Below are 21,195 nucleotides of genomic sequence, written 5' to 3' on the forward strand. Positions count from 1 at the left end.
TTGGTGGATGGAGCAAAAAAAATAAAGTATGGACGCGGGAAACCATGATCATGATCAAGATCTGACTGTGAACGGATTTCGCGGCTGCCTGTTTCTCGATTGGTATCTTTGTACAATGAATGGGAAAAAGATCACACTCATATTTGATTGTTGAACCTTGGGCCTTAATACAATGGGCCTTAAAATGCAGTCTAGCCAATTTCTAAGCACAAAGTTTAACTTAATTGTGCCCGTTGTGGGTGAAAGTCTCCACATGGTTTTAGTCTTTTCATGTGGTTTTTTTGGATAATCTGTGGTCCTGTTTAAATCCCCCGTCATTACAGCTTCAGCTGCAGTTCTTGTTCATAACACAGGGTGGCGCTGATAGCCCACAGAGATGGCACATGGGGGGCTTCTTGGTGCCAAATTCTAATTATTAATAAAGGCTCTTCCTAAAAGTAAATTCAAAGTCAATTAAAAAACCGTTCCATCTGCAATCCATAGTTTTAATTAATAACACGTTAGTAATCCCTGAAATTAGTCATCATGAATCGATCGATCGGGTTTTTCACAATCCGATTCCTCCCCAAAAACAGCGGTGATGTCTATTGATGGTCGCCGCGCGGGACCACGGCGCCCTCTAGCGGCGCAGCGGAGCAGCGCGGCCCGATGAGGGAGGACTTCTCCTCCTGCTGCCTCTTTAGCAACAAAGTCGCTTCTACTCAACGTGGTTTAACGACGCGGTTCACACTAAAAAGAGACCAGGGGCAGGTAACAGTTTCATACGGCGCATGGACTCTCTGTGAAAGAGGGGGGGGGGGGGCAGACAGACAGTCACGGTAGTAGTACGGGGGGAGGAGAGAGAGAGAGAGAGAGGAGGGAGACACCGGCCGGTCTGTGGACGCTGCACACAAGCAGCCAGACGGACGCGGAGCTGCAGAGGAGGACTAGCCTCTCTCTCTCTCTCTCTCTCTCTCTCTCTCTCTCTCTCTCTCTCTCTCTCTCTCTCTCTCTCTCTCTGTCTTTCTCTCTCTCACACACACACACACGCACGGACACACGCACGCACGGACACACGCACGCACCGAGTGGCCGGTGGAAAAGTTCTCTGCAGCCGCTGAGCCGGTGGAGGCACCATGGTCGCGTCGCTGCGGAGCTGGGTCGCCAACGAGGGAGGGAAGCACTTTGTCCTGGTGGGGAAGCCGCTCGTCACAACGTTTTCTCGCCTGCTCTCAACATCTGTTCGCGCTCCACTCATTGTTTGTTTGTTGCCCGGTGTTAAAACTTTTCTTTCGAAGTCTTCTTATTGACTCTGAGTCAGTTTGCTGTTCTCTTATTGTACTTTTTGTGCTGTCTACTACAGCCATTACATGCATTGGGGTTTTGGTTTTGTTTTAAAGTTCAGATTTAAATACTGAATCATAAAATGCACAGGGAGAAAAAATGTATTGTGGGATGTATTAGATTTCTATGTGTTTCTATGTCCTGGTAATTTGAAATAGGGATGGATCTCCATCCTTGGCTGTGTGTGTGTGTGTGTGTGTGTGTAGATCCTGTGGCTGGGGGCGAACACCTGGCTCTTTATGAAGACCTTCCTGCTGTACTTCACTGGACAGCAGTATCACTACCTGTACAAGATGCTGGGGGTAAGACCTCACACGTTTACATAATGCATTTATTACCAACGCTCAACGCTCAATACCAGTGCTTTTAAAGTTACAACCTGTAATCTTAATTTAAATCAAAAAGTTTATCCTACCAGACAAATGAAAACTACGGTGCAGTGCAATGTGTCACTAAATGAAATGAAATAAATGCTAAAATTGCAGTTGAAACTACAGTTATTTGTGTTGACCCAAAATGTGATCACTGTAAGATTTCAAATATTGAATTTCTCGTGTCCGGGCGGCAGCGAGTCGAGTGAAGTGAGTGATGTTGGACACCGTCCACTTCTTTCCTCTCTTTGTTCGCCCCTTAAAGCCCTTCACACCTGTCTGTGGCCCCCTCAAACCGGTGCCACTTAGATTAGTCTCACCCGTCTCTCTCCTCCCATTCCTAGTCCCCTTGTCTAAAACCGTCAAATAAAGGAAAAACTTTTTTCACCAGTACTAATAATACAGCTAAACACAAGGATAATACATAATACACAGAAACTAAATTGGCCTCCAAAAGTCTTTTGTGACGTTTCCTGGCGGCTTCCTGGAGGACAGCTATCGCACTACGTTTCTGAAAAGGGACCAAATCTCCTGCTCCCGGCTTCAGAGACCTCTATTTATATCACAGGAGCAGGTTTCGTGATGGTCGGTCGACTGTCACATGCAATTAGCCACAACTGTGTGTGTGTGTGTGTGTGTGTCAGCCAGTCTGAGTGACACGAGCTTGGACAGTCACACAAACCCACACAGAATCAGAAATTCAATTTTGATGCACGTACGTGTAATTGTTGTCACAAGTTCAGTTTGGTGTGTGTGTGTGTGTGTATATGTGTGTTTTTTTTACAAGAGAAAACGTTCCTTGCCTCCGAAAAGACAATCACACACATGCCGCTCACATTACTGCCCAATCACCTGAGAGTAGCGACGCCAACGCGCCGCCTGTCCCCCAGCTACTTGCTCCCTATTTTTGAACACCTGCGTTCGTATTCGTTCAGTGGAGAAAATACGATAATAAGACGTTTGTTGCAGGAGAGTCGTGTGACGTGTGGAATAAATGAAGAAGTGAAACTTGTGTGAGCTGTTCACGCTCTGCCTGTACAGGGGGAGGCCCCGGGGAGAGACGGGCAAGTGTGGGCACGCTGCCGGCTTTGACTGAATGCCTCGCCGGAGGACTTGTGTGTGTGTGTGTGTGTGTGTGTGTGTGTGTGTGTGTGTGTGTGTGTCTGTGTGTACTTACAAGATTGGGATGTATTTTGAAGCTTTAATGCAGCTGAAGGGATTTTAGATTTATCTTCAAAAAGCAGCTGATTGCATTCACCTGTATGGTTCAGTGCGTGTGTGTGTGTGTGTGTGTGTGTGTGTGTATTTGTTGTTTGGGCTGTGCAGACAGAAGGATATCAGATATCCTTCCTGGGGTTTTACCCTCTGCTACTTTCCTATGAAAAGCTGTGTTGAGTGAACGTGCCCGGGAGGTCTGTAGAGGCTAAAAGTATCTTTCAAGTGTCAACGCTGACCAGTTAAATGTAGATTCTCACTTTGACGCGTTTGTCTGCTCCACTCTCGTGTTTTAGAAACCCTGCGGTATGCGTTGCATCGCTGTGAGGTAGACGCGGTTGTTCTCACCACTTGTGGCTGTAAATAGCAAATAGCCACATGTAACTTAGGAGATGACGATATGTCAACGTTGCCTTTAAATCCGGTTTCCCGCTGACGTCAAAAATATCCATTACTGCAGGTTTAATCAATTCATATTAAACACAGCACAGCCATTATTCCCATAGAAACATAGAAACATATGAAGGATTTCTCTGCTGGAATTATTCTGCCTCCACACCAAGAGTAACCATTTAAATAATGAGAGAAACCACGTTATCATAAACCAATATAACAGTCGTCAGATGGACAGCAGGGAAGTCTGATTGTAGTGATTTGAGAAGAATAATGGAGGCTTTCTTGTTCATTAACCAACATAAAATGTGACACCTTTGAACCGCTCACGTCCAGCAACAAACAGTTTCTCACCGCCGTGCTTTTCAGTTTACGACGGGTTAGATCTTTTTAACAGGACGTTCTTAAACTTTTGAAACAGTTTTCGTGTTTCATAATAAACTCAATCAAAAGGCGACGCCTCAGTAGAGAGACGGGTGAAGGAAATATTGAGGATTAGAAGGACAAAGGTGGTCTCATTTGACCCCGTGTGGCATGTCATGCCTCCAGCCCTCAGTGTGCACTTTGAATAGTCCAACTCAAAAGTGTGTATCTTAATCCGCCAAAGCCTTATCAGGCTGCATCAGGCCCCATTTCAACAAGCAGCTGCCTAACAATATGTGTGTGTGTGTGTGTGTGTGTGCGTCTCTCCCAGCTAGGGATGTGCATCAGCAGGGCGTCGGCGTCCGTTCTGAACCTGAACTGTAGCCTGGTGCTGCTGCCCATGTGTCGCTCCCTGCTCACCTTTGTCCGAGGGACGCACGCGGTAAGCGAGATGCGGCGTTGGTGGGAAAAGGGCCTCGGCTCGAAGGGCTCACGCCACTTTCAAACGGCGTTGGGTTGAAGGGTTTGTACGCGCAGAGAGAGATGACGCTTTGCCTGCACTCAGGTATCGAGCAGAGAGACCCGCAGACTGCTGGACAAGAGCAAGACCTTCCATGTGGCGTGTGGGGTTTCCATATGTATCTTCTCGGGTAAGAAATAATCCCCGCAGGCTCATGTTTCTCCATGTATCACAGCGTGTGTCTGTGTGGATAAATGCACCCATGCTGCCTCAGCGTTCCCGGCGTACCAGCTGTGATGTCTCTTTAGCCAGTCATGTGTTTTCGCTGTCTTTTGTGTGTGTGTGTGTGTGTGTGTGTGTCTGTGCTGTTGCTCTCGTGAGTCTCCTCTCATGACATCATGGGAGCGTCTAGCAGCTGTGTGTCCGCCGGATATCTGCTTCACAGGTTTCCTCCTCTTATTCGCGCTTATGGTTTTGTTCCAAGAAGCTCGGCTTTTTAGAATTTAAAGCAATTGTGCTCCACCGGGTGTATGTTGAGACAGGATTTATTTCTATGGGACTCTTCAGCAATTTAGTGTTTATTTCGGGCGACCAAAAGGGACGGATTAAAGAACGCATGGTCGAAATCAGAGCAGCAGACAGAATGACTTCAGCTTGTAGTGAGGGTCAAAGTGCAGAAACACCAGATCCTCCACGGGATGCGACTCAATCCAGAGCACGATAGCATATGGTGTCTGCGCGGTAAAACAAAGGCTTTTTGTTCTAAATGTTCATGATAGTGATAATGAAACTAACTGTATTCATACAGCATGTGTAAAAACAGAGTTTACAAAGTACTTTGACAGATAAAGCAGTGAAAGCGACACAATAAAGCCAAGCGAGACAAAACAAGTCAAACCCTCGATAAAACAGTAGTCGCCCCGGGCGTCGACTTTCCCCTTTTGACAAGTTCGTTATAATTACGGACGTCAAACTATCACGCTACAGCTGAAGTGAATGCTAACGCTGTCATGCTAACATGCTAACAGTGACAATGTGAACATGAGGATGTTTAGCAGATTTCACCAAAAGGGATCATCTAATACACGAAAACCTCTCACGGCAAATCGGCCCGGAGCGACCCGGACGCCGTTTCCACCCGGAGAGACGATGTGACGACCTGACACATCTGTTCTTCACAATCGCATCGTGTGTTAGCTTAAGCGTTTCATCTCTCTCCGATCGCTTCTCAACCTCGTCAGCACCTCAACACGCACACGGGCGGACACGCACAAAAGCTCTCGTCTTCTGATATCTCGGTTCCACATCTCTGAGACAACAAAGGCCCGGTGAAGACAGAGGGACAGCGGGGACGGGAGGGGGGAGGCAGCGGGAGTGAGAGAGGACGTGAGGGAGAAAAAGGGACCCTTGTGTCTCGTGATTACGCCCCTCTAATTCCATCAGCTGTCGAACGGCTGCGTGGTTAGCCCATGATGTCAGGGAGGTGTGCGTGCGTGTCTGTGTGTGTGTGTCTGTGTGTGCGTGGGAGTGTGTGTGTGTGTGTCTGTGTGTGCGTGGGAGTGTGTCCATGAGTCAGGACGAATGTTTTGCTGACTTTCTGCTGAATAGACAAAGAGATGTTCGTAGCCGTGTCCACCAGCAGTTCATTTTGACCTTTAATTCTGTTGTGTTCATGTGCTGACGTCTATGCAACCAACATGTGTGTGTTTCCCCTTTCCTCTCTTCTCTAGTTGTGCACGTGTCTGCCCACCTGGTGAACGTAGTCAACTTCAGCGTGAGCTACTCAGACGACTTCCCTGCTCTCAATCTGGCTCGCTACAAAGGAGAGGTGAGGCCCAAAGCGTTTGCGCGTTAAAGTTGTGAGGACCCTCATAGAGTGGATGCATTCCATGGGCCTCCAACCATAACCATCACAACGGCACGTCCAACCCCCCGATCTCACCTCCACCCGAGGGCCCAAACGCGTTCGCGGTGTTTCACTCGGTTGCGCACATGAAAAGTGACAAAAGCAATTGTTTGATGAATGGAAAAAAGAAAACGCGGCTCGAGAGGGAAATTTAAATCCTGCACCTCACCTCGTTATTTCAGCTGACCAAACACTGCGTGAAGGTGGCAATCATTTATTTTGTGTGTGTTTCTTTCACAGGACCCTAAGCTGATCATTCTGACCACAAGTAAGAAGAAATGCTCTTTCTTAAAAAAAGTATTGGGTATAGACAAAAGTGTTTATGCTGGAGTGTTTTAAAAAAAACAAACCTTTTTAAACAATGCAGGCGGTAAATGTGTTGCAGATTAGCATGGCTTCGTGCCAAGAGGAGAGGAGGTCATGCTGCGTTTAGTCCTTTTTCCATTCTCTGTGTTTCTGCTGTCTTAGTTGGTGAAATAAGTTATGTCAGAAATAAAGTAAAATAAATTGCTTTCTGTTAAACCACAATAAAATGATGTGGGATTATCTAAATTAGCAGACATCTCCCTTTTACATGTGTCTCACGTGTCCGTGTCCCGGGGGAGGGAGTCAGACTTTGTCTCCGCTCTCTAATTGGTTGATTCTCATTAGTCCCAGGAGTCACAGGCCTCTTCTTGGTCCTCATCCTCTTCCTGATGTTCACATCCTCCTCCTACTGCGTACGGTAGGTCAACCGCACCGTCTGTAAAAGCTCCCTCAAGCCTAAAGATCCCGTTTAAGTTTTGCACGCGTGAGAGAAGCGTATTTGGGGTTTGTTTGTTGTGTGAGATACTTTCATTGTGGAGCCATATTGACACCTGGGTATTTTTTGCTTACGCATATGTATCTCTTCTTCTGTGTTTATGTCTTACCTTTTTTGTTGGGTCTTTTATTCATTTTTATTAGTACGTAGTTTATGTTGTGAGAGAGGGTAAAACATTTCAGAAAAGTAAAGCACAAGGAGACTTGCTACCTGACGTGGGTTACAAAGACAATCCTAACTAAGTGCTCCACTCACGGCTCTGTCATTACTCAGGTCACAGAGGGTCACGGATGCACAAGCCAAGCCGGTTTGTGAGACTTAAAGTGTGTGTGTGCGAATGCTATTGTAATTGAACAGAGGGTTAAGGGGTTAATAAGGGTTTTCCAGACCACTCAAGGCTTTAGATAAGGGTTCGGGTTAGTAGCTGGAGGGGTGGGATCAAGGCCGCTGTGCACCAGAAGAGCAGCAGCTGCAATGATCCAGTGATATGAGCGTCATGTAGTGGTCACAAGGTTACAGCACTTTCTGTGTATTAAAGTAGCTCTGCATCTTTGCCCCTTAACAGTGCTTATTGTTAATGAGCCCATTTGAAGTCAAACCGGGAGAGACGGCCAACTAAAGGCCACCTGCTCGGGATTAATACTCACATTAAATATTAGTTTAATACCTTTAAACCTCTGAAGGTTGATATAATTATTGTATAATAAATAGTAATAGTAATAATTATTTAAGTAAATATTACTTCTCAATGTTTTTTTAATTTGTATTATTATGATTATTGTGATTATTTTTCTATTTGTTACTGTTCCCCAAAGAAAACTAGTAAGATTAATTTCCCTCTACCTACCCATGTAAATATTCTGTAAAAACACAAATGGTCAGCCCAACAATATCTTCCCATTGTTAATATCCATATTTTTGGTCATGATTTTTTCATTTCATGATATTAGATTTTTCTCGCTTTGCCCAGCCCCAATTAAAGGTATTCAAATTTAGAACAGTCATAAAACAGGATCAAAACAGAGTTTGATGATGTTCGATATTTGCGGTGCTGACGTCGTTGAGTTTAATGACCCCGTCGCCGTTGACCTGTGAAGTCCTGCTTACTCAGGCTGTGAGCCGGGAGTCTGTGCGTCTGGTCCTGAACAAACTCTGACCTCGCTTCCTTCTTTTGTTGTCTCTGCTCTTTTTGTTTCTCTCATTGTCTTCTTTCCTCATATCGTGTTACAATGTTTATCATTCCTCTTATACATCTATTTGGGGTATCATCTATCTTATCAAACATCCCAGGTATAAATAGATTAAGTATTAAGTAAGTAATAATTTGTCATGGTTCTATTTTGCCCTTTTCTCCCCCAGGTTGTTCAACTATGAGATCTTCTGGTACACACACAACCTCTTCATTGTTTTCTACATCATCCTCATGGTGCACATGGTCGGGTAGGTCTACAGGCTTGGCACTAATTCTGTGTATTTCCGTGTATGTCGGTTTATCTCTGCATGATCAGAGAGTTTTTCATCTTAACTTTGTCTCCTTTGTCTCAACTACTTACCCCAGAAGACAAGATAAGAATTATCTTCATCTATAAAAATATTAATGACTTCCATTGAGAGCTGGCGACAATTCCATCACCAACCAAACCCCAGTTCTTCAAGAAAAATGAATTTCTTTACTTACCTCCACTGACAGTTGTTCTATTAGAGAACACCAAACCATACAAACACAGTCACACTCACTCTACAAAATAGTTTGAGTGTGGCATTTAAAAGGGGATCCAAATGGTCCTTTAGTGAACATTCATATTTACTTCATGCACTTTTGCTATAAACACGCCTCAGAAATCCAAAATGTTACTCTAAAATACCACATGTGACTTTTCTTTTGTGTCAGAGGAGCCCTGAAGTATCAGACCAACATCGAGGCCCACCCTCCCGGCTGCCTCACAGCCAATCAGAGCAGCACAAGCCAGCGGCGTGAGGATGAAGAGAGGCGATGTGGAGAGGAAGCTCACTTCCAGCCACACTACCCCCAGGTCTGTGTGTGTGTGTCAGTGTGTGTGTACGAGGTGCACGTCTATTGTGTGTATCTTGGCATTGGCATTCATTTGTGCGCCTGTCGAAGGAAGTGTTTGTACCTCTGCGTGCGTGCCGGTGTTGTAGAGGGCGTGGAAGGGGGGTATTGAGTATTTGGGAGGTGTTGGAGGGAGCTGGTCCTGTTTATTAGAGGTGCAGTGCAGTGAGGGAGGGGCAGGTATCCTCTTTCTACATCAAGGCCTGTGTTTGTGTGTGTACGTGTGTGTGTGCGTGTGTTTCTTCCTGAGTGTGTGATTATGTGTTTGCACATGGTCGTTAAGCAACGAGCTGGTTCCATAAAATCCCCCTTAAACCCAATTGTGCTCTGCAGGGTTTACTGGAGTTGTGAGCAATTAGTCTGCTTTGGGTAACTGCCAACAAAAAGAAACAGAAACACGGCACACTGTGATAGAAAGGTCCGTAGATTTGACATGTGTTCTCATGTCCTCCCTTTGGGATTGGTATGATTATAAGACAAGCAACAGGGGGAACCATCGAGCATGCAACGGTTTCTAAAGCTCGAGCTAAATCATGGCGACGGAAGCTGATCTTCAGAATCTTTTTGGAAACGTTGGAAATGATCATCTGCTCAGTGCAAGAAGAAGAGCACGTAAACCTGTGCATGCAAAACCACCTGTCAGTCTGTGCAGAGAAAGTTAAGGGCAACCAATGTTCAGCAAACTGCTGTTAGACAATATAGCTTTAAAACTCCAAATCCGTACCGAAGAAAAATACCAAATGAACGTTGACACGTGCGCGGACGGAGAGAACTGCAGTTTGTCATTAACTGTGGTATATTTAAGATAGCCGCTATCGAAACTGTGCTTTTTGAGAGTGGTCGTTTGCGTGTGTCTCTCGCTCTGCTTGTAGACGTGGCTGTGGGTGTCCGGTCCGCTCTGTCTCTACTGCGCCGAGCGCTTCTACCGCTACATCCGCAGCAGCGACCCTGTCACCATAGTGACGGTCATCAGGCACCCTTGCGATGTGGTCGAGTTGCGCATGCTTAAGAAGAATTTCAAAGCTCGTCCCGGTCAGGTGAGAAGACATGACATGTCTTTTTTTTTTTTTAAGTCCACCCTTATAACTTGGTGTGTGTTTGTTTTACGTCCATCTGATTCTCCTTTGCCTCCCCTCTTGTTCCCCCCCTCTCCCCCTTTCTTCTCTTCTCCTTTTCTAATCCCCCAACTCCTTCTCCCTGTGCCGTCCTGCTGTCTCTCCATCCCTCCCCTCTCTCTTTTTCAGTATGTTGTTCTTAACTGTCCAGGTGTCTCTTCATTTGAGAACCATCCCTTCACGCTCACTACGGTAAGACTTTAAGACGCATTCCTCGCTCATGAGACAATGCAAACACACACACGCAGATGTATGTTTTTATAGTATCTTAAACTTTCTTACCCCCCCCCACCCTCCTGGCAAAGAACATGCAGTTCTTTGTCTCTCCCAACATCCCGCCCTCCTCTGCTGCTGGCTGGCACTTGAATGACAGCTGGGTCGTCCAGTAATATTCCGTTTCACGTTATTTGTTAATGTTTTCAGATTTAGTCCAGATTGTATGAGACAAAAGCAGAAGACAAAGAAACAACTTCCTGTTTAGTCATACAGAGATGGACACACACACACACACACACACACACACACACACACACACACACACACACACATACACACACACACACACACACACAGACATACACACACACACACACACACACACACATATACACAAGCACACACTTCAATGTGTTCATGCCCATGCCTGGTGTGCTATGGAGCTTTGAGGAGGAAGGCAGGGAATCACACTGACAGAGAGCAGACAGACCCCTGAGGCTCGTCTGCTAACAGGAAGGCTTAGTGTGTCTGCGTGTGTCCATGTGTGTGTACGTATGCATTGTTTAATTTATTGAAAATAGTTTTTAACTGTTTTGTACTGTAGATGACCACTGGTTTGTGTGTGTGGATGTCCATGTTGTTGTGTTGCTTGCTTGTGTTTTCTTGTACACTCCAACAACTGAGAGTGTGCGCACATGTATATGTGTGTGTGTGTGTGTGTTGTGACTACAATGTCTGCTTTTTAAACTCCTCACAGTGTCCCACAGAGAAAAAGGAAACCTTTGGCATCCATCTTCGAGTTGTGGGAGACTGGACTGGTGGGTGCGCACTTACACATGAACACACATTGTGATGCTTCCAGGAATCAGGCATCCAGGTTATGGTAATACATAATATTTCAGACATACAAGGAGTTTGACTTTGCCGTTGGTGCATGACAGCAGACAGTACGACAATGGACAACAAAACAACATAGTGCAAGAGAATCAAATTAAATATAATACTATGGGTTAGTAATATAAGGCGATGGGTTAGTTTACAAATAAAGGAATAAAAGTTAAAAAAGTTAAACGTACAAACACACATGGACACTTTGGGTTTTTGCATAGAACAATGTGTGCAGAAACACACAGATAAGGTCACAGACAAAAAGGCACACGCACACATTTTGTGTTCCCTGTCAGAGTTGACCGGATGTCCTTTTGTCCCTTCTCTCTGGGGAGGAAGTATTTCCATCATACACTCAAAAACATATATTTCTCTTTATCTCTGTCTTACTATTTGTATATGGCTCACACAGTTTTATTGTCAGTTTGTTAACATTTACTTACAGCGCTTTCTCAATTTTAGCGCAAGACAGACGTGCAGCATGTCAAAGAAAAGTCAAATTCAATGACCAAAAGCATCAACCTATATTTAGAACTTTTAATATAGATAGATAGATAGATAATTTATTTATCCCTCAAGAGGGATATTTTGTTATCACAACAGCATGTACAGGGAAGATATAGAATTAAAAGATACACATTTTATACAATATAATAAGATAAAAAAATATAAATTAAATTAAATAAACTAAACTGAAACAAAAGAATAACCTTCAAGAAGAGACAGTGCCATAATAATAATTTGTAAAAGGAGAAGAGGAAGAGCAGCAACATCACAGCAGTTTAGGGTTGCTATTGTCATTATTTGGCCAGAGATGATTTATTGTAAAGTGTTATATGACCGCATGAGTTGGATTATCATGCAGTGGACTCCGAAGTAATCATTTCTGGGGGACGCCTTTACATCATATGCAGGAGCTTGTGCATCCGACTCCACTTGCTACTGTACATTGACACGCACATGTTTTCAGAAGATAGAAAGTGCTTTTCTTTGCGTTGTGCCACTTAATCTTTCATGAACACACTTTGCAAGGAAACACTGGAAAGCATTGAGTTAAAAAAGTCATGTTTTCCTTTTAGCCGAGTACATTCTCGGGGAGTTAGATCAGTGGGAGAAATAATGAGAAATACAAACCCTCTCGTCTCCTCAGAGCGGTTCACACAGATGTTACTTCCTCAGCCAAGGATGGATTTGGAGATCCTTCCCATGGTGCAACAGAGGAGATATCCCAAGTACGTTTGTGTGTGTGTGTGTGTGTGTGTGTGTGTGTGTGTGTGTGTGTGCTTGTGTGATGTGGCTGACTTGATTTCTCATGAAGGCTCAGAATCACACAGGGGTCAGAGGTTTTGAGGTCTGACCTCTGACCCTTGTGCTCTTCCTGCTCTGTATTGGAGAGGGCGAGAGGGAGGGGGAGAGAGCGAGAGAGAGAGAGAGGAGTTTATTTTGTGATAATAAACCAGAGATTATTCAGCCCTCTGTAAAGTGGGCGGAGGTTTAGGACAATGCTCCCCGAAGGTCAGAAGGCTTCATTTCCATTTACTGGCATAGTTCAACTAGTGTAGAATGCATTTTTCTTTGTTTAATTCTAATAAAAGAATGAATTGAGTCAAATTAGTACAAAAAATATTTTGTTTCCAAGCAAGAGGAAAGGTTAGAGATTCGTGAAAATATGCAATATCTGCAATATTTTAATCAGTTTAACGTTATCGTTGATTTCTTTTAGTAAATAGGTTCAAAACATAGTTAGCCTAGTTTTATCATGAAGGCTGTAAACATTGGGCAACGGATGGCCAAGCTAGATCAGAGTGAGCAAAGTGGTATTTTTCTATTTTTCCGCTATGTTTTTATTATAATTGCAGAGCAAAGTGGTTGTGATTGTGTGACACAAACGTTGAGCCGGTTCTGAGTGTCATGTGCAGTTTTATCTGAGCATATTCTGATATACTTTATTAATGCAGACAATTGTGTTTGTTTGACCATCCGTGGCAATTTTATATCTGTCCATTTAGTTTGTGTCTGTCTGTGTGTGTCCGTGAGTGAGTTTGTATATTTTGATAACACAAGTGTTTGAGCAGCTGTTGGAGTTTGTGGGGTTACACAAGCTGCACCCGGAGAGTGTGATTTCAAATGCAGGATGTTTATGTGTGTGTGTTTGTCCACACTGTGCATCCAGGCTTTACATTGATGGTCCCTTTGGAAGTCCATCAGAGGAAGTGTTCAACTACGACGTCAGTGTTTGTGTTGCCGGTGGAATCGGAGTAACGCCGTTCGCCTGCGTGCTGCATGCTTTACTGTGAGCTAAAAACACACAAACATCACAAACAGATCATTGTTGAGCAACTGGTGCAAGCTTTGTGTTTTGTGTGTATCTTCCTCTCTTCCCTCCCCCTGCTTCACACCTCAGGGACGGCTGGACGGGCTTCAGGTTGCAGAGGTTGTACTTTGTGTGGGTCTGCAGGGAGCTCCAGTCCTTCTACTGGTTCTCTGAACTGCTGTGTGCTCTCCATCACAAGGTCAGGACAAAGTATAACATGCTATAGCCTTCACGCTATTTTGCTTTTAAACATGGGGGAGGGAACATGTGGTTGATGGTAAAGTTTGGTCACTGTCTTTACCAGATCTTCTCTGTGCGTTGATGACATTGTGTGTAAAGAATCACTTTCTCAAAGGACTTCAGTAGTTATTTGGCTTTTCTTCAGGCTAAATCCCTGCATACACCTGTTTTTCCTTTGAATTAAGCTAGTTTAGTAAAAATAATCCATGTGATACAGACTTTTGGGGTGCGTTTATGTCCTGTTTATGTTTATTATGTTTAATTTTATGTGTTTACTTTGGCAAATATGCTTTTAGATGTTCTTCACAGTAAAAGTATCTATAGACATATGGATTGCTCAAATAAAAAGCACTCTTATGGCCTCTGTGTAACTCAGATTCAGAATTTACTGTTAATTATTTTTTTGTGACAAATTTATAAATGTTATAAATGAACATTTTTTAGATTTTTATATTGATATGGATGAACAGACTTTTGTTTTTTGTTTTGTATTTCACGTCATCTTGTGGCTGGTTGTAACTTTACCTCTCCTGCATCAGAGAAACCAAAGGAATGCATGGTGCATTTCATCACAAATAGTGCTGTGTGCAATTAGACATAATTAACCACAGAAGCACCGAAATGACGCTTCCATATATGTGGTGTCTTTTAGCTTTGGCAGGAAAACAGACCAGACTACTTCAACCTGAAACTTTACGTCAGTCAGAAAGACAATCTGCAGGTAGGTGTGACCCCCCCACACACACACGTTTTGTGTTCATTTTTTTTTTATTTCATTCATGCATTGTTGGTCAGTCAGTTAGTAATGTAACCCACTAGAGGGCAGTATATTACAGAGAGAAAACTACAGCCGTTTGTCCGTTTTCTCTCTTGAGCGTGATTGTTTTAGCATTTTTTCCCCTTTTTCCTTGCTGTGTCAAACAGCTATTAGAGACCATGAATCCAGGAATCTGAGACCTGTTACCTTTCTTGTCTCAAAAAAAGACGTAAAAACATAAAACAGAATATAATTTTTTGTCAATTATTTGTCAAGATTTCTTATTTTACTATAAATAGCTAATACTATCTCCTCCATTGTTTAATAAATAATATCTGTCAATGAACTCAAAACAAACTCTTCAGGATCCATTCAAAATGTGGTTTCATATTTTCCTTTTTTAATGTTTCGTCATGTGACCAAACCGTGGGTTGTCAGTCTCTCTCACGTAAACTGCATAGTAATGTATTGCACACAGCAATGTAAGAAAAGTCACCTAATAATGAAGAGCAAAGTAATCTTAATCTTAATTATTTTTTACTTAATATGTTGGAAAAATTCTACTATGGTTTTGTGTTATTAGACAGAGTTTGTTGAGTGAAACAGACGTTTCATCGGTCAGATGTCGTAAAGAAGATATAAAATGTATTGTTAATGGTATGTTGGAAAAATTCTACTATGATTTTGTGTTATTGGACAGAGTTTGTTGAGTGAAACAGACGTTTCATCGGTCAGATGTCGTAAAGAAGATATGAAATATATTGTTAATGGTAACGGTACAGTGTGTACAAGATACTCACTATAAGCAAATGCTATCGCTTCATCTACGTTACTGCTGGATTTACATCTTGCTTAAAAATATCATTGACATAATCCATCAGTATTGTGTTGACCAAGTGACCAGAACAACTCAGTCAAAATGGATGTTTTTGTCACCTACCTTATATTCCAGAGCATGTCTGAGGAGAAGTACCGTCCACTCACCTCAAGGCTCCTGGTCGGTCGACCCAGGTGGAAGTTACTGTTTGATGAGATCGGGAAGACCAACAAGCAGTGAGTAGAGCGTGAATCTCCCAACCTGACCTGCTACAAGGTTTGTTACACAGATACTTGTATTTGATGAACATCCATCAGCTGGATCTCTCTGTCTCTCTCTCTCTCTCTGGTTTCAGTAAGCGAGTCGGGGTTTTCTGCTGTGGACCAAAGGGAATCTCCAAGACGCTCCACAAACTGTGCAACTCGGCCCGATCCTCTGGAACAACCTTTGAATTCAACAAGGAGTCCTTCGGCTGATCGAACAGCTGCTCCTCACCGAAGAAGAGCAGCAGCTCTGCCGTTTTACAGAGTACGAAACCCCTCAGAAGAATGTATATAGATAAACTGTATTATTATTTCACACGCATCACCGCCCGTGGCTACAAAAGGCCCAGCAGGACAAGACCTTAACATGCAGCTTCAGGCCTGTTCCTCTCTACATTTACCAGTCTGACCCCACACTCATTCTCAACCTCTCAACTTCAACATCTGAGAAAAGCTGAAGTGAAGAGCCCCCTGCTGGGATTCTCCTATCAGGATGCTCTGTGTTTTCTGAAGCTGCTGTTGGATTTTCCCTGACGCACCCCTCCGTGGGGTAAATGGTTTTTCTCATGCTGGTGTGTAAAGTGAGAAAAATGTCTGTCACAACCTGCACATCCAAAAACCACAAGCACACGATAACGATATACAGAAGATGGTATTCATCTTAAGGTGCACCAGGGCTGGAACATCACAGGAACAAACAGTTTTTTTTCTTATATATTTAGGAAACAGTTAACCTGGTGAAGCCAAACATAATTTCACCTTTACGTGACACCAAATGAGCTGTACCAACCAAAAGCATCTGAATGTCCAACTCATAGAATCAGGATCTCTGTAGGCCTGGCCTGTCTGTATTGAAAGCACACCTAAAGGCAGTATTGTTAGGTAGTTGTTTTTAAAATGTATTTATATTGTGAAAAGTTTTGTATGTTATTTGAAAAGGAAAGAATCTGTGGGGCTTTAGCAATTTCTCTACAAATAATTGTCTTGTCCTTATTTTTTACACATCTGTAAAAAGAAAAGAGGAGGAGTTGTAAACAACAGCATTATTTAAAAACTGAAAACTAGAAACACCAGGTTTCTACAAAGCATCTTGATATTAATGTTTCTGGGACTGAAACGACAGTATTCTGGGAAATTGTGCTTAATAACCCTTTATGCCTATATATTGTTAACTTGCACACGGTGGGAAACGTTGTTTTCACAAATAAATAATTCATTGTCACAAGCATATGAAACAATGTTTGACTGGCATTAACCACTGTAATCTGCTTACTACCGTACATACACTATTGTGAAACAGTTTTCTTCAAATTCCCATTAAGAAATGTAGTTGACATGACAAGTAAAAGCAATCATATCCATATTAATGTGAAGAAGCCACCAGTTAAATCAATATCCAAACTGCTACCAAAGAGATGCATAACCAACAGATGACAACAAATCACACAGTAAAACGGGATCTTATTGGTCCGATTTTAATGCAGCATGTAAAAACTTTGCTTTCATGATGCCACCTACATTGTCTTTTCATTTGCACACCGACATGTGTGGTGCATTGTATTTTGTATCTTTAGATTTATTTAGGTAAATCCATAGAGCATTTGAACTTGCACCAGGTTCAGCTCATGCATTGGCCACATGAAAATACTGAGGTGTCCCTAACAGTTCATTCGGTGGTAAATACAGTGTATCTGCGCGTTAAAGAGTAGTCTGCTATGACGACGAGCCTTCCTCTGAGCTGCTGTTCAGTAGCGGCTGTCTCTCTCCATGGCGCTTCCTTCTTGCGGAAATAACCACCGCGGCGTAGATTGTGGCGATCAACAGCCTGACGATCCCGGCTCCCAGGAGCCATTTCCAGATCTGCTGGAGCTGGACAAACCTCTGGCCTGTAGAGGTGATAGGATGTTAATCATATTTTATAAATGGTGTCTTATGAAATAATTACGGAAAATTACAGAAGTAGTAGTAATTTTTTTAAGTGAGTGAATTAGGATCTTCGTGACCAAAATGCTGAGAAAACAATGAAATTAATATTTTGTCGCTCAATTGCCGTTTAGAGGTGAAAGATCAATCATTTTATATATATATATATATATATAAAATAATTGATCATTTAGTAATTCCCTAACAATAGTCCTTTAACATAGGTTTGCGCATAGGTTTCCTAGGTAAAACAAAACAAGACTGAACTGAACTGCCAACAACCAGGGCTCAACATTGTAATTACTACTTCACCACATGTGGAACTTAAAGCTTCCACTACTACCACTGATTTTTAAACACAAATGATATATTATACTATAATATATAATGAAAAATTGAATATTCTACAGTATAGTAAAACTGATTAAATATTAATGTTACATTAAAAGTCCTGTTTATATGTAGAAGAAACACTTGTAGAAACAATCTTTTGCTGGGCTTGTTCGTCATTGTGTACTGACCAGGGTCCAGCAGGTAGGCATACTCGAATCCTAGAGCCTTGTCGGTCAGGAAGTAGTCTCCGTTCCTGTAGAGAGGCAGGAAGGGCACCATGTAGTAACCATCATTGTGGCTAATGGGAGCATTGGTTTGTGGGTAGTTGGTCCGGACAGGCTGGTGTGCTCTGAGCCAGCGCTCAAAGATGCTGAAGAAGAGAAAGAAGGAACAGTGGAGATCAACAGGAGGAAATAGTGGTGGGACAGGGGGGATAAAGATTACTTTTCTCTTAATGTATTTTCCTCTCGTACCTCCTCCTTCCCTCTCATTTCTAACACATGAATCTTACAAAGGAACACATGAATGTTACAAAGGAATTTGGTTATCCGCTGCATTAATTAAAACCAACTGAAAAGGTAAGTTTGTGTGAACACGCCGTGTGCTCTTGTGTCATTGGTCGACCAGTCGGTTCGCTTGGTCGTACCTGTCGATGAAGGCGTGGTGCAGCAGGAATATGGGGTCGTTGGCTGAACCCTGCACGGAGGACATGGAGCCGTTCATGAAGACATGCAAGGCGTTGTGCATGGTGCTCTGGACCCTCCTCGGTGGCGTTACACAACATCCCTCGGTTGTTGTACTCGTCTGGCTGGGTGCAGATCACCTACACGCACACACACACACACACACACACACACACGCACACACACACACAAACAAACACTTTTGAGATACAGCCATTAAAAAGTTAAAAATCAATTTGAAGAGCTACTGCCAAGTTTCTATCAGATTTCTGAATAACTCAGAATAAAGTCTGAGATACTTTCTTTGGTGTGTGTATAAAAAGCCTCTGATGTAGGATTTTCACTCTGATCCTTTATGCTGACTGGACCATGTGTTTCAAAACATTCTGTTTTTGCTCACAGACACACTCACTGAGAGCCAGAGAGAGAAATGTCTTTACCTTCCATGAGGAGAAGACTGAAGCAGGGCTGATGAGGTTGGGATTGAGGGGGCTGCGTCCGCCCATCAGACCATCGGTGCACACCTCGCAGGACTCTGTATCCCTCCAGTCCCAGTATGGGATGGTGAAGTTAAAATCTCCCGTCAGCTTCCTTATCTCATTCTCCCAGTGAAGAAGGTAGACCCGGTGCCACGGCAGAAGTCGATGTTTGTCCATACGTTCCCTGGCCCTCCCAATAAGGTGTCCCGGGACGCGTAGTAGTGCATCCAGACAAACAGGTCATAGGTGTTGATGTCGGAGAACATGTGGTTCTCGCCATTCTCACCCATCTCTGCTCTTGTTGCCGTGGCGATCACATAGTCACAGCTGACGGTGTCCTTGGCCAGGTTCAAATAGGAGATATACTTCTGTTGCTCAGCGGGCAGCATGCTCAGGATGTTCCTGCGCACGACTCCCTGTACTCAGCACAGTTTGAGCCCCAGTAACCAAACCGGCATTCGCCACAGTTAAAACCTCCATAGTTTCCAGCACAACGACATGTCCGGTTGAAGAAAGCTAAAGGCCAGCGCTCTCTGTCATCTATCCCGCTGTGCGTGTACTGGGGCCTGTGGGGCTCCTCTGAGACCTCCACCTCAGCGCAAAAACCCCGGCCTGACAGGGCCCCGCAGGCTGAGCCGTCACCGTCCCACACCGGGCAACACTCTTTGGTCCGGAGTCCGACTGAGTTGGCACACGGTCGAGGGAACTGGCATAAAGAGGTCCCAATGAGCTGCAGCAGAACCACAGAGGCGTACGAACTCCACATGGTGAAAGTCAGTACTGCTGTTACCGGAAAAAAAACACTCTTTAAGTACCTGTATTCATACAAGCGACCAATTACTACCGTGCTCACATGCAGTTTGCAGGTTTTGAAACGTGCCACGCCTCTATGCTACAAACTAACCCTCCACCAAAGGTCCTTCCTCCTCTCTCCTACACCAAGTCCACGGAGAGAGGTTTATCTCGCTGCAAGACTGTAAAAGCACCTTGGACTTGGGTAATGTTTAAATCCTTGTTAACTACACTTTTACTACCACTAGTGTTTAAATACCCCTCTCAGTATGAGATGTGGTTTGTGTGTGTGTGTGTGTCTGTGTGTGTATGTGTGTGTGTACCTCAGGATGTCCTTTTGCAGAGAAGGCACTGTATGGAGGTACAATGTCAGCAACATCTTCATAACCTTCTGGGACTGGCTCTGCTAAGGATGTGTTGAAAACCTGTGAAAGAAAGACGACATGGCCCTTTATTCTCTTTATCAAATGCTTTGCAATTTGTAAAGTATCCATTATCAATCTAAAGTATCCATTACCAATCTTTGGAAATCAGGCAGATGTATTTTAGATTTGCACGGCAGTTTAAAGTAGAGGCATCTTCCATCTTGTCAAATGAAAGCTTGATTTCGCAAGGATGTAGGATTGACCAATGGTGTTTTTATTTAGATAATCATCAGTAAATGTAATGACTAAGTGGGTAAAGGCAAATAACGGAGTAGTCTGGTAAGAAAATAACATAACTTTAGTTAAAATCAGGAAACCACTGATACCATATAACGTCATAGCTGTGTACCCGGGTCTGTCTTCTCTTGTTTGCTTCTGTGCCGTATCATTATCTACACTCATAGGATGCACGGAGGAGAGGTTTATCTCTCCGCAAGACTGTAACAGGACCTTGGACTTGAATGAGCTGTACTGTGGTGGTGTCTAGAGGTGAAGCAGTCTGTGTATCTCATTGTGATCTCCACCTACATGACTGAGATATAGTCAGAGGGTTTGGACTGAACAGGCGTTGTTGTTTGTGTGTGGTGTCGGGAGCAAAATCACAATTCCTTTGAACTTGTTATCAGCGGGGGGTGGTAATGAAACGGGACGGTACCACGTGATTTTGCCCACACACACATGAACAACAACTGCACAACTACTTCTCAGTTGTGCAGGTGGAGATCACACATGAGACACATGAGAAACGCAGCCATGCTGCTGCAGGCTGCTTCACCTCTAAACAACACTTGAACAATCTGTAGAAGTTGCCATTTTTTTACAGGCACTAAAATAAGGTTGGGAAAACAAAGATCACAAAGCCGGCAATCACCATGACTACATCTTCACTAGAAACTGCTCTTCCACTAACCTCTCTGTAACTCCACTTCATGTGTCTGACCACTTCTTCATCTCTTACTCTCTCCCACTCTCTATAACTAACAACCCTGCCCCATTCACTGACTCTGTACCTGTTCGTTGCAATATTTGCTCCCTCTCTCCCTCCT

General features: G+C 43.5%; 1 protein-coding gene and 1 pseudogene across 9 annotated transcripts; one reads left to right on the forward strand and one right to left on the reverse strand.

Annotated features, from left to right (window-relative positions):
* Window positions 1–858: 858 nt before the first annotated feature.
* Window positions 859–16,739, forward strand: nox4 (NADPH oxidase 4). Of its 8 annotated transcripts, none has more exons than XM_078098444.1 (18): window positions 859–1,172; window positions 1,530–1,625; window positions 4,001–4,107; window positions 4,231–4,315; window positions 5,856–5,953; window positions 6,272–6,299; window positions 6,683–6,755; window positions 8,193–8,273; window positions 8,725–8,866; window positions 9,777–9,941; window positions 10,149–10,211; window positions 10,993–11,053; window positions 12,274–12,355; window positions 13,297–13,416; window positions 13,528–13,636; window positions 14,330–14,398; window positions 15,387–15,487; window positions 15,569–16,739. In XM_078098444.1, exons 3-18 carry the CDS (start codon window positions 4,003–4,005, stop codon window positions 15,807–15,809), a joined length of 1,623 nt encoding a protein of 540 aa, XP_077954570.1. In that variant the 5' UTR covers window positions 859–1,172; window positions 1,530–1,625; window positions 4,001–4,002; the 3' UTR covers window positions 15,810–16,739. The 8 variants fall into 8 exon arrangements, with proteins under 8 accessions (XP_077954570.1, XP_077954566.1, XP_077954568.1 ...); XM_078098440.1 differs by having other exon boundaries at window positions 860–1,172; window positions 3,997–4,107; window positions 15,607–16,739; XM_078098442.1 differs by having other exon boundaries at window positions 866–1,172; window positions 15,607–16,739.
* A 473-nt stretch (window positions 16,740–17,212) lies between these two features.
* LOC144402769 (tyrosinase-like) lies at window positions 17,213–19,705 on the reverse strand (annotated as a pseudogene). The gene is made up of 4 exons (XR_013464710.1): window positions 18,894–19,705; window positions 18,417–18,593; window positions 17,959–18,140; window positions 17,213–17,400 (listed from the first exon to the last, which is right to left on the reverse strand). The product of XR_013464710.1 is annotated as a tyrosinase-like (transcript).
* Between the last annotated feature and the right edge of the window lie 1,490 nt (window positions 19,706–21,195).

The sequence above is a fragment of the Gasterosteus aculeatus genome, chromosome 1 (assembly GCF_964276395.1).
Source record: "Gasterosteus aculeatus chromosome 1, fGasAcu3.hap1.1, whole genome shotgun sequence".
In the NCBI taxonomy this organism is placed as follows: Eukaryota; Metazoa; Chordata; class Actinopteri; order Perciformes; family Gasterosteidae; genus Gasterosteus; species Gasterosteus aculeatus.